This window comes from Equus caballus, chromosome 11 (genome assembly GCF_041296265.1).
Source record: "Equus caballus isolate H_3958 breed thoroughbred chromosome 11, TB-T2T, whole genome shotgun sequence".
In the NCBI taxonomy this organism is placed as follows: Eukaryota; Metazoa; Chordata; class Mammalia; order Perissodactyla; family Equidae; genus Equus; species Equus caballus.
This window is the reverse complement of record NC_091694.1, coordinates 27,144,266-27,158,186: the sequence shown is the minus strand read 5'-3', so window position 1 is coordinate 27,158,186 and position 13,921 is coordinate 27,144,266. Positions and strand designations below refer to the sequence as shown.

Sequence of the window (13,921 nt, the reverse complement as noted above, 5' to 3'; positions counted from 1 at the left end):
CCTGAAAGGTCTTGATGCCACGCTGAGGAGTTTACGCAGGAGATGCATTTGAAGAAATGCCTTCGCCTTCTCTAGAGACACAATCCTAGAAATGCTAACAGGAGAGAACAGGAGCACCCCCTTCTCCTCTCTCCCTCATCCTCTATCTGTCAGGGCCAAGGGAAAAGAAGGGGAACTAAAGCAAGACAAAGAGATCTCTCATGGGGAGAGGTAACTGCTTTAGGCCGCTAATCACAGGTATTTTGTGCTCTTACGCTTGGCGAATAATGAAGGTGTGCCTGGTAGCGCCTTCATCATAGACCTAAAGGGAGAAACACCACACGGATAATGATGGCCCTAGACAGGGAAGCAGCCTCGACACCACATGCCCAGGACACTGTGGCTGAAAGGGATTGATTTGCTCAGCAGGAAAGTGCCAGCACTGGTCTCTCCTGCTAAACTCCCTGAGGCAGCCAGCCCAGGGAAGGTTGGCCTGGCGGAAAGCAGGGGACTTTCTGAAACAGGAGTCATTCACTAGGACACAGCCAGTGGGTGGGAAACACGAGGCTGGAAGACTCTCCAGAGGCTCTGCGGGAGGCAGCAGGTTATGCTGGCATCAGCCCGAGAATTCCGGGCGAGAGGGAGACAACGCCACCTGCTCAGGAACACTTATCATAGTACTCTGCATCCATGCTTCTAAGTAAGACAGAAATAAACCAGTGCCCCCCACCGCCACCCAGCCACACTACCCAGGACACCTGACCTCAACCCCACCCACTCTGCTGCTACCCAGAATTATACCCCAGCGTAGCTTCAACTTGCCCCACTCATTTAGATGTGGTACCCACTCTGCAATAGGCTGAGCATCCAGAGTATGGAAGTGATGCTAAGTGAGCACTTTCTGCACTCCAGGCTCCGTGTTAAGAGCTTTACAGACAGCACTTTGCCCAGTACTCACAAAGTGGGTCCGATCGCTATCCCAGTTTACAAATGAGGAAACTAAGGCTCCAAGAAGTGAAGTCATTTGACAAGGACACACATCTAGTAAACGGCTAAGTTGGCAACTTCTGCGTAGCGCACAAGCATTCAGCAATCAGCATTGATTTCTCACTGCTGCATCTGTGGGTCAGCCAGGTGGCTCTGCTTCCAGCTGCAGATCTGCAGGTCAGCTAGGGCAGTGTAGCTGCACGTGGCTCTCATTTTTCTAGGATCAGGTAGATACCCAGGGCAAGTACTTCTCATGGTAGAGACCAGAACCTGTAATGTGACTTAAGGCCTAGGCTTGAAATTCACAAACTGTCCCTTCTGTCCACTTCCTGTGGCCAAAGCAAGTGACGTGGCCAAGCCCAACATCAAAATCCTCCCAAGGAGGTGGGGTTGAGGAGAGAGGAAAGATTTCCTGAACGATGATCTACTCTTGCAGAGTGGGAGAGCAAGGATTTAAACATAGGTCCTCCCAGGGACTTTATGCTCTTACCTTTCTATCGTGCTTCCTCTCTAAGGAACAAGGAAAATTTAGCTCTGAGGTCTTCAAACTTTCACATTACGTGAAACATGTCAGCATGGTTTTCTCTGAATTCCCAGTTTGGTTCAGTTGGAAGAGCCATCTCTCTGCTTTTTGCTTTTGTTTGTTTCTACTTGAAAGGGACATAAACTAGCCACAGACCTTCTGGGCACTTTGAAAGTTCAGGCTCATAACATCCTGAGCTCTCTGCAACTCCTGCCTGTCCCTCAGCATGAGACTCCCAGTGGAAATCAGTGTCATCCAGAGGGACACAGTGGCACTGTTGCTATTGGCACACACAGTAATCAGAGGAAGGCTAGCAACTGGTTCAGGATGGGTCCACTCATCCCCCTCAGTCCTTCTCCTGGAGGCTGTAGTAATGAGGAGTCACTCTAAGATACTGAGCAGAGAGTGACATGATCTGCTGACAAAAAAAGTTGGGAGATGATGGCAGCAATCCAAATGCTGGGACAATGTCAGTCATGACCAGACTACTGTGGGGGGGTGGTGAGAAGCAATTGGGTATATTTTGAAGGAAGAGCCAAGAGATTTCTTGAAAGATCAGATGTGTGATATGAGAGAAAGGAGTCAAGGATGACTGGAAGATTATTAGCCCGAATTCCTGGAAGGAAGATGTTTCCATCAACTGATTTGGGGAAGACTCTGGATGAAGCATATTCGTGGATGAAGCATATTTGTGGGTGGGAAGGGAATCAGAAATTTCAAACGTGTTAAGCTTGAGATGTCTACTGGGCATCCAAGAAGAGGTGTGGAGTAGGTAGTTGGGTATATGAGCCTGGATTTTAGGAGAGAGAACTGAAGATATAAATGTGGAAGGCATTGGGATCCAGATGGCATTTAAACCTGGGTGAAATCGTGAGTGGGAATAAATAGAGAAGAGAGGCGGACATGTCCTCACTTTTGAAAGAGCAGCTCAAATCCCCATGACTTAGGGTTGCAAATTATTTCTAAAGATATCTTTTAAATCCCACCCTGGGAGAGGCTCCCATGTGTCTGTCTCATTAACTGGCTGAGGAGGCGCAGGGAGGTGGGAGCAAATATGGAAGCGTGGGGTGAAATCACGAGATGGCAGCCAGTAGGGACGCAGTCCATTTGCTTGGTTTGAGCATAGATTAGATGACTAGCAAAAAAAAGGACTCATGCAAAATCATTCTATTTAACCAGTTAAGAAAATCAGTGCGCTAGGGAACCTGTAAAAGGAGGAAAAAGGGAGAATCTTGCCACAAGGACTGGGAATTTCAGAAGCCAGATACCATGCTGGTGAAGGTCACCAAACTTATGGAGGCAGAGTGTTCTAGTGATGAGAGATGGAGCAAAGCAGACCTGGGCTCCTGGCTCTATCGATTCCTTTGCTGTGTGACTTCAGGCAAGTTTCTTAACATCTCTGAGATAATAATTTTCTCATCAGTAAGATAAAGATTTTCATACTGATATTAAAGGGCTGAGGTGAGGATTAAGCAAGATAATGAGTCAATTGCCTGGGCAGTGACTGGTATAAACTAGGGGCATAATTTTGTATTCCTAAATTGTCCTAAGGTATGTGGTGGTCAAATCCAGCTTCCTGAAGAGTGGGAGGCAGGTCACTATGGTGCCAAATAAAAATTATGTTCCAGGTGAATCCGATACAAGGCACACAGGCTACAGAGTTCGCTTACTTCAAATGAAGCAGAGTCCTGTGTATGAGCCCATGGAGTGGGTGGTAATGGCCTAGTGGCTTCCACTATTTTCCTTAGAAGCTTAGATTTCATACATCTGAGCAAGGCTTATAAAACACTCTCCCTAACCCAGACTGACAATGGAAACGACCAGCCTGAATTCATTTCAGGCTGAATTTAGAAAGTCTTCTAAAGAAAATCCATTTCATTAAAATTAAATTCCCCTTCGACAGATTGAGAGTCAAGACTGAAATTATGACATTGAAATATGGATTTTCTGAATGGATTTTCTGGAGGAGATATCGGTAATTTACCCCAAGTGTTTTAGTTTTTCTAATGTAGTATATTGGAATAATGCCAAATCTCTACATTTTCCTTCTGTTAATCAATTAGTAGGCATAGAGCCCCAATTACATAAAAGGTAACATTCTTGTCATTTTCGTACCCACCTGATTTCATCGAGCTAGCGTTATTTTTTTAAAAAGAGATTTTATGATAATTTCAAGTGGTGAAGCCAGTGACTAATGGAGCACAAAGAGCCTTCTTAAGTGGGTAAGAGGGGGTCATTACTAGAAGATTACGTATAAATGAACACTTTCTTCCAATGTCTTCCTAGGACGGCGTATCATTTTGGTAGCTTCATTCTCTTCCAATTTCAACACACTCCGTTCATTTCATAGATGGTAAATACAGTGAAGAACTTCAGACCAGTAAGAATCCAAAAGATCACAGATTCCAAATTTAGAAAGATCTGGCTAATGCCTTAACGTATTTCCTCCAAGGAAATGAAAGCACACGACTGGAGGGGTTTGGAGGAGGGCTTTTAAACATGGTGTTTTGACACCCAGTATGACCCCGTGAAAACATTTGTTTCAGTCTTGCCTGTTTATAACTTTCCTTTGGCCCCCCACCCCCACGCCAGCTGAAAAATGAGTGTGTAGGCAAGGAGGGACCAAGCTGTACTGCCGTGAGCTCCTCAGTTCCTCAGAAAGTGTTCTGTGCGCCTGCTCCGCAGAGGGACGCGGTGTCAAATGTGGTGAAATATCACAGGGGAGTTTCAGCCTATTGCTCCCAGTGCCTTTCTCTATGCTTAATTGAACTTGTACTTTCATTTCAAAGGAACGGCTTTGGAAATGTTTTCACAGAAGGCGAAATGCAGCGCACCACTTCCCATGTTGCAATCTAAGTAGTAACTCAAGTCAGCGAGGAGCAGAGAAGGAGTGGCTTGCCTGCGTGAATCCAATTCTCAGAGGACCTTTTTTTCATTTATTGTTTGTGTAAAACAAAAAATCATATTACTTTATTCTTTAGTCATTACCTTTTTTCACTTCGGTTCAATTTGCCCCAGATTACAAGAGGAAATGTCATTCCGTATGAGTAAATTGCCAAATAGTTCCATATTGATCAGAAGCAAGTCCAGTATCGATCTCGGGAACTGCCGTGCCTTTTTCTCATTGGCATCATTCTCTTTGAATGGGAACTTCATAAGCAGGAAGCTGGGCGATGTGAAATCTCATCAGTGGTCCACATAAGTAAACACAATGCGTTTACCAGAGGCGGCTGTTGGACGCTCAGACTGAGATAAAGATCCCCCAACTGTGTGGTCCTAGGCATTTCATTATAGTGTGTTTCTCTTAAAAAAAAAAGAAAAAGTCAACTTAGAAGTTGTGTCCATGACTAAGAACTCAGTGTAACATAAATCATAGATTCAGCAAGAGCATGTCATAAAATCAGAAGCCAAGCTGTCAACTCTTACAGTCAATTAAAAGAATAAAATTGGGCTATAAACTATGCCTAAGTGTTCTACACTTACTGATTATCCGAGGGATCTTCTCGTACTATAAAGATATAGCCAACATGTAAAAAATTACAATGTCATACCAGAAATTTGACCTACTTAAGATAAATTTGCCTCTGTAAGCTTATTTATGTTGAAGGACATTTGGGGTTCTATAGATTTTTTTTTTTTAACCTGAAGATGACTTCAGCAATTATCCAGAATAATCTGACCCACAAGTAGGAGGTTATGTAACTTACCCCTGAAGGAGGAGTGGATCACTGGCAAAGCCACAATTAGAACTTAGACTTGAATTAAGACTCCTGACTTGAAGTCCAGGGCTTTGCCCTCTGTAAGCTATATTCTCATAGGACTGATTGATTGATAGATCAATCAATCGATTCATACAGAGTTAGATAATAGGAAGGAAGAAAACCTTTCTGTAAAACTATCCATGAAAATTTATTTGAACTTCTGCCATCACTTCCTCTGAATAGATATCCTTAAAGCAAGCAGAAGCTTGCATGATTCACCCCATTTGCCTCTGAGCTTCACCCCCAAATTTGTATCTCTCTGTTCATAAGCAGCTCTGACCTCCGCAGATCTTTGCCATCCTTACAAATGAATAGAGCCATGAGAATTTGGAGAGCAGAATCCACCTTCCGGTGGGCTAGTTCTTAGGCTCCTTTCTGTCTGCCACAACCCAGAGGAGAACACTGACATGCACAAAGCAATGGTTTTGTGTTGGCTGCTGCGTGGATGAGATAGCCTGTGGGTAATAATTAGTTCCTGGCCTGGTCAGCCATGGAGACACCGCAGTGTTCCTTGACAGTAGAGCTGAAAACTATTGGGTTTGCCTATATCATTTTCTTGGGTTCCACTGCCTCTGTGCTGCCTAATACACCAAGCAAGCAATGAGGAGAAAAGAAGATGTGACGGTAGCTTGTGGCTCTCAAATTCCAGTCCCTAAGAGACAGAACATTGACTTAATGGCTTCCTATAAGGCAGTGTGGTGAGTCATGAGGACAAATGTTATGTGTTAAATGCACACCAATTTCAGCAATGTAAATATAAGGGTAGAGGTTGGTTTGGTGTAGAAACACAGGAATACCATAAGGAGACAGTCAACAGTCTCAGTTTCACCCTGATTTCTGTGGTGTGATATATATGGAGATGGTGGCCGACAGCAGGCATTTAAGTTAATGGTACAGACGAGCCTCAGACAATTTTCCCCGTCATCTGACAGATGATGTTGCCTCTTCCTCCCTTAGTTTCTGCTCAGAACCACCAGCAGGTGGAGCTTTTGTGCAGAAACCATTTCATTCATTCATTCAACCAGTGTTTATTGAGCATCCAATATGGTAGACCCCATACTGGGGCTTGGGGATTCAGAGATAAAAGATGGAAGCCCTTCCCCCAAAGGCTCATGGCTTAGTGGAGACGTTCAAATTGGTAGGTAATTATTGGCAAGCTAACTCAGTAAATATGGTGAAAAAGGAAGGCACTAACCTTGCTAGGGAGAGTCAAGAGGCCTCGGGGAGGTCAAGCCGTGGTTATCCTGGGGAAGCTGGGCAAAGACACTCCGGGAAGGGAGGAATGGCATCAATGCTACCCAGCATTGCTGAGTATTTCCCATGGGCCAGGACATTGGAAAGTGTAATCTCATTTGTTCCTCAAACAACTCTGTGAGGCAAGTATTCAGTCAGTTCGAGCTGCCGTAACAAAGTACCATGTAAACAGCAGAAACTTACTTCTCACGGTTCCAGAGGCTGAAAGTCTGAGATCAGGGAGACAGCATGGCTGGCTTCTGGTGAGAACCCTCTTCTGGGTTGCGGAATTCTTGTGTCCTCACATGGCAGAAAGAAAGTCAGAGGGCTCTCTGGGGTGGCTTTTATAAAGGCACTAATCCCATTCCTGAGGGCTCCACCCTCATGACCTAATCATCTTCCAAATGCCATCACATTCGAGTGAGGACTTCAGAATATGAGTGTGGGGGGGACACAGACAATCAGTCCACTGCCTACTCCAACCATCTGCATACTACAGATGTCACAAATGAGGCTCAGACAGTTACCTGCGTGTCCAAGATCACACAGATGGCACACAGCAGAGCCAGCCCTCAAACTCAGGTCTGGGTCCTAGGCTCACACTCATCACACTGGGTCCTTCCAAATTCTGCAGCGTGAGGAAATAAAAAGGGCAAAGGTGAAGTGTGAGTATTAGCCAAGCTCACGCACAGAACAAAGTGGTGAATGAGGATCTTGGGAGGGCGGAAGCTGCCCGCGTTCTCTGACGACTGTTGCATCTCGCAGGGGATGTGGACGAAGAGGACTCCCTGGCAGGACCACTCGGGTGGAGTCTGAGATTTCAGCAAAACAGTGTTTTAGAAGCACGTTCTTACCCTGCCATGTGGGTTCAACCCAGGAACATACCTTTTGCCTCTTGCTCCTAGCCTGCCCCTCCCCACCCACACCAACTCTTTCCTCAAATGTGGATGCAACACAGGCTGGTTATAGTTTCAGAGAAACATAAATGTTCATTTTCTTTACTCCAGTCATGACTGGAACGTCCCTCATTCCACCGCCTCCCTCCTACCCTCCTGCCCACCACTCCCGATAAAATAAAATACAATAATAGCAGCATGCTAGAGTACCCAATATGCTCTGCGTGCAAGCTTGGTTAAACAAATCACATTGACCTTTAATAAAGATGTGCCGAATGCTTCCTTCTCTCATTCAATATGTTAATCTTCAGGCCAAACCACCGTCAGAGCAAGCATCATTAACTGCAAATCTGATCATGCTACTCCCTGCTTAAAACCCTTCAGTGGCTCCACATTGCCTACAGGATGAAGCCCAAACTCCCAACAGCGCAAAGAAGGACCTCCTAGGTGTGGCCTGTGCTGACCCGCCAGCCTGCTTTCTCACAGCACCCCTCCCCCTGCATCTCGCCCACGCTCTAGCCATCACCGAGTGTGCACCGCTCTCTGCGTCCTTAGCTGTTTCTCTAGCGGGACTGTCTAGAGTGCCCTTGACAGCCCCACCCCCCACTGCCAGCCACACACTGATTACCTCTTGTCATTCAAGATGCAGTTCAGGTCAGCTCCTCCATTAATCTTCTCCTGAGTCCCACCCCCAGGCAGAACTGACAACCTCTCAGTGTACCCAGTGCAGATACATATCACTGTCTCTGTGGCTCCTTGCTGCAGTCACTTAATTACGTCCTGCTCGCCTACACCTAGCTTAGTGCCTGACACATATTAGGGGCTTAAGAAACAGAGCCATATGACGGATACTCAACATAAGCTTATTGTGTTGACGCTGGATCTGATTCCCTAGAACCATCGTATCAGTGTGTGCTCTGGGCACTGAGGCTTTGTCGTGGAAGCACCTGACCCCACAGGCCAGACTGCAGCCCCATCCCAGCCATATTCCAACCGCGACGTCTCTCCTGAGCTTGTCCTGATTCCCTGGTGTTTTGGTGGAAAGGTAGAAACGTCTCAATGGAAAGTGAAAGGAAGTCCTGTCTCCTAGGGTTGGTCTCCAAATCTAGCTTGACCAATCTCTCTCTCTCATGGGCATTTTGTGGCCAGAGCCCTGGAGAGGTTCCGTTACCCCATCAGGGTTGTCAGAGGCCAGGAGGGCCCGTTTGGGATGGAGCAGGCAAACAGTGGTTTTATTTACATCATTCCAAACCACTGAATCAGTTGGTTGGTTCTTAATTCAGTTGACAAGCGAAGGAGCACTGAAATTCAAGTTCCCTTGGCAAAGATAGTTCTTTCTTATCAGAGAAACGTGAGTGAGCAATTTATGGAGGAAGGAAGGGGGCCTTTGCCCAGGAAAACGGATTAGCAGCATTAATGCTCAGGATCAATAGATAGGTACAGACTAGGCCAAGGTGCACTTACCACCACCTGATATTAGAGTTCATGTATGTTGATTCTGCCATTTGTCATCTGCCTCCTCGACCAGAATGAGGGTGGGCACTGCATCCATCTTGTTCACTGCTCTATCCCCAGAGCTTAACCCTGTGCCCAGCACAACGAGGTGCTTAGCGAACATTTGCTGAATGAATGAATGACTTTGGTCTGGAAGTCAGGAGAGCTAGGTTTGAGTTCCCACTCTGCAGTCACCCGCTACCTCTGTGACCTTGAGCAGGTTACTCTCCCTCTCTGATCTTCAGTTTCTTGTCAATAAGAATGTTGTTATCTGTCTGACCAATCTCACTAGGTCAGTATGAGGTTCCAGCTGTATATGAAGGTCCTTTGAAATTTATTGTTATTTGAAAACTCTGCTACATTACACTTTTTATAAAAATACGACGGAAACACTGAATTAAAAAATCAGAAGGAAATACACCAAAATGCCCATGGCAACTATTTTAGATGATCGGGGCTGTCATTATTTTCTTTTTCTCTTTTTTCCGTATAGTCTGATATGTACTTATGTCACTTTTATTATTGAAAAAGTATATTTAATAATAACAGATATATGAGTGTGAATACCTCAAATAGGTATAAGAGAGAAGGCTACATGCACGGGCCTGACAAAGAGGAGATCTACAAAAAGTTGAAATTAGTTGTTGAGCTTAACTGTTGAATCTCATGGTAAGATTTGGCCTGATATACTTTTCTTTCTAAGAGTATTTTCTTAGTGTTCTTTTAATTAAGCAATGTTAATAAATAAGAATGATGACCAGACAACGTTTCAACAGGTCCTGAAGGCTTAAATTGTGCATTTCATTATGACTGTAATAAATATAATGCTAGCAGTCTAGCTCTCAGAGACCATAACCAAGAACTTGGCTCTTCCTTGTATCCTTGTGGTAGACCACGTTTCTGTTCACCGATATTCAGTGCCCCACCCTGTGGGAGGAATGTGCTTCTTTGAATCCCTAACAGCAGCCTTGGCCATGTGACTTCTTTGGCTACCAAATGTGAGCAGAAGCGACATTTGCCACTTCCTGGATGGGAGCTTTAAGAGCCAACGCATGTGTCACTGTTCTTGCTTTTCCTCCTATCATTGTGACTCATGAGGGTCCAGATAGTATCTACTGTAAGAGCCTAGATCCCAGAGTGTGGACACCAATGACATGGAGGAAGCCCTCGGCCAACCTACAGTGTGAGCAAGAAATAAGCCTTTGTTATTTAAAATGACTGAGCTGTGGGGGGCTGTGTGTTACTGCAGCCCATCCTGACAGCTACAGTCTTCTGGAATCTGAAAAGAAAAAAAGTTACCAGCGATAGCAGCACTTTCTCGAGAAACCTAATTCTTAAATCTCTTATTTTCTTCTCTAGATGATGCATATTTACTACAGGGACTTAACATAGAGGCACTCTATCCAGAGACCTCTAGTTTCATTACTTACGATGGGTCGATGACTATCCCACCGTGCTATGAGACGGCAAGTTGGATAATAATGAACAAACCCGTCTATATAACCAGGATGCAGGTGAGCTGCTCTGTGGTCCTTTAGCTAATGGGGAAGATGGTGTGAAGCCTGGCTGACTTTGTGGAGTGCCTATTGTGTTAGTTTGCTGGGACTGCTTTAACAAAGTACCGCTAACTTGGTGGCTTAAACCACAGAAAGGTATCGCCTCGCTGTTCTGGAGGCTGTACATCCAAGATCAAGGTGTCAGCAGGGTTGGTTCCGTTTGAGGGAGTGAGGAGGAATCTGTTCTCTGCCTTTCCCTTGGTTTCTGCTGGTTTTCTGGCAATCTTTGGTGTTCCTCAGCTTGTAGAAGCATCACCCCACTCTACCCTCATCTTTACATGTCATTTTCCCTGTGTCTGTGTCTTTTTGTCCAAATCCTCCTTTTTATAAGGACATCAGTCATATTGGATTAGGGCCCGCCCCAATCAGTCATATTAGCTTAAGGCCCACCCCAATAATCTCATCTTAGCTAATTACATCTGTAATGACTCGATTTCCAAATGAGGTCACATGCTGAGGTACTGGTGTTTAGGACTTTTAACTTGTGAATTTTGGGAGCACATAATTCAACTCATCACACCTTTGTTTAAAGAATCTGCAATTGAAAAGGCTTAGCACAGACTCATTGTAGAAGCATTCCACCCTTGAGTGAGAAAGGACAGCAGCATTAGTTCCCAAAGTGTGCTCTACAGCCATGGTGCTCAAAAACAAAGGAGCAAAATGGATGATACAGCCAAATATGTTTGAAAAAGCTGGATTCAAAAAGAGTTAAATAGATTTCATTGTTGGGAGACTTCTCGGGGCCTTGAAAATGATAATACATATGTCAGTCTCCAAGAGGAGGCAACATGCTACGTAGCATTTCACAAATGTATTTGAATGCGGAAATTTTTAGAGCATCTCACGGGATTCCTAGTAAACCTGGCTAGTATTTCTCAGAACCAAATGGGAGCCAGGAGACTGGCCTCGGAGGCCAGCTTTGCTAATGGCTCATTATGCACTCCTAGGCCTGCCATCCTCCTTCTGTGAATGGATACTCCTCTTTATAAACGAGGGGGTAAATTACACAAGTCTGTTCCAGCTCTGATATTCTATGATTGTGAGAGTCTGTAAAAACTCAGAGGCCAAGGTGCAAAGGACACAGAATCCAATCTCCTTTACAGGATGTGTCCTCACAACCCGACAACAATTGGAACATTCAAAGTCCCTGATCCGATCTGTATTGATTGGGACTGTTTTGGTGATAAGAACCCCTCCACGTAACTTCAACTTAGGAAAGGACTTATTCAAAAGATATGGGAGCATCTTGTGGAATTTAAAATCAGAAGTTGATGTCAGGAATTCACTGGAATCTGAACCCCAGCAGCCCTTTCTCTCTGCTGTCTTCTGCTTCCTACTACACATTTGCTTCATTCTTTCCTCCTGCTAGAGACCCCTCCTTTCCTTCACAGTCCTGGGGTGGAACACGGCTGCAAACATTTTAGTCCAGCCCCTGGTCGTCATATTCACAGAAAAGGAACCAAATTAATCCAGCTAGTTTAGCTTTGGCTCCTGGGCCAATCACGATAGTTGGGATAATAGCCATGTAGGGGAATAATTCCCTGAATTATTGGGAGTTATTGAACCATGGGGTGTAAGAGAAAGAAGAGACCCTGGAGAACACCTAGCTGGGTTTCCACCTTTGATGATGGCATATTTGAGGATGAAAGAGAGGAACTGACTTGAGGCATGCATGAGCTAGTGAGCTAGAAGCAAGGCCCACTCCACGCATGGAGGCATCACTGGGCCTCCAGCGCAGCTGAACCCATGGAACAGGGTCGTCTTTCCCAGACAGCCAGTACAGCCTGGTTCGGTCACAATCTGCATGGTCTTACTTCTTCCGAAGTGCATTTAAGGGGATTGGTGGACCTCATGGTTGTTTCTCTCTCCTCAGATGCATTCCTTACGCCTGCTCAGCCAGAATCAGCCATCTCAGATCTTTCTGAGCATGAGTGACAACTTCAGGCCCGTCCAGCCGCTCAACAACCGCTGCATCCGCACCAACATCAACTTCAGTTTACAGGGGAAGGACTGTCCAAACAACCGAGCCCAGAAGCTTCAGTATAGAGGTGGGTGCAGCAGCTCAGAGGACAGTGGACCCGGGCCAGAGCTCAGTCTTCCTGCTTAGCCCTGCTCTTAGAGCCTGGCATTATCTCCCATTATAGCAATCGTGATTATAAATGACAGTTGAAATCACCACCTTCCATTTGCATGGGGCTTTTCTGCTGGTAAAGCCTATATATCGGAGATAGAGATCAAACCTTTAAAGCTCTTCTGGTTCAGGCAAGACAGCCTTTTTATTGTCATTTTACAGAGAGCCCAGAGAGGCTGATTTTCCTGAGGTTATGTGTTAGGACAGGACAGCTAGAGGCGTTAGAGCTCTTAGTTATGTGTGTGATGGACCCTTTCCCCCTAGAAGGTGAGCAAATACTCTGAATGCCAGGCCATTAGGATCCAATGAGGAATGTGTGTGAATACATCTTTTCCCAGTGCTATGTCCCTAGAAGTGACTATTATTCCTACTAAAGGGACATGCAAGATGACTCCCACCTCCTGTAACCCTCTGGTCCACACCCAGCCCTCTCTCTTCCCTTCTGCACACTAAGTATCTGTGGATCATTGTAGTAAACCCTCCAAATGGGAAGGAAGATGCAGGCAGAACCATGTCATGGAGATGCCCTTGACCAGGAGTCAGGACACCTGAGTTCTGTGCCTGGTTCTGTCACTCACAAGCCATGCAAACCCAACGAAGTCATTTACCCCTCTGGATCTGGCTTCTGTCATGACAGTCCGTATACCCTCTACATCACAACTTGTGAGGAGCAAATGAGAGGCTGGATGGGGAAGCCCTTTGTAGCAATAATGTGCTGCCCAAATACAGGGGCTGTGGATGTTACCAGGCAGCTTTTAGAAGCAGCTGCCACTGCTGTCCCTTGATCCCCCACTCCATCGCTCCCACTTCCCCACATCCCTTCTTTCTTTTTCTTCTCTCAGATACATGCAGAGTGCCAAAACTATAATTTTCTGTTCCCTTCCAGCCAGAGCTACCAGACAAATAGTCTACTCATTCACTGATCTCTCTCTTTAGTCAATACTTATTTATTGTGTACCTACTATGTGCCAGGCTCTTAGCTAGGTTATAGGGATATAGTGGTGATGAAGACAGATATGACCCCATCCATAGGAGCTTAGTCTAGAGCAGGGGTCGGCAAACTTTTTCTGTAAAGGGCCAGATGGTAAATATTTTAGGTTTTGTGAGCCATACGGTCTCTGCCACACTCTGACATTGTAGTGTGAAAGCAGCCATAAATAATATGTAAATGAACGGGTGTGGCCGTGTTCCAATGAACCTTTATTTACAAAACCAGATAGCATGCTGGATTTGGCCTGTAGGCTGTCATTTCCCCACCCCTGTCAAGAGCAGTGCCACCCACTAGAATTTTCTGTGATGATGGAAACGTTCTGCATTTGCATTGTCCAACATGGTAGGTAGCTACTAACTACATGCAGCTA

At 45.4% G+C, this 13,921-nt stretch overlaps 1 protein-coding gene across 3 annotated transcripts in view; it reads left to right on the top strand.

Moving 5' to 3' along the window:
* The window catches only part of CA10 (carbonic anhydrase 10), a 469,786-nt gene that overhangs the window by 454,307 nt on the left and 1,558 nt on the right, over positions 1-13,921 (top strand). For all 3 annotated transcript variants that reach the window (XM_070226348.1, XM_070226347.1, XM_005597501.4), the window contains 2 exons: positions 10,233-10,387; positions 12,303-12,477. In XM_070226348.1, the coding sequence (XP_070082449.1) occupies positions 10,233-10,387; positions 12,303-12,477 (330 nt within the window). The remainder of the gene's footprint in view (positions 1-10,232; positions 10,388-12,302; positions 12,478-13,921) is intronic.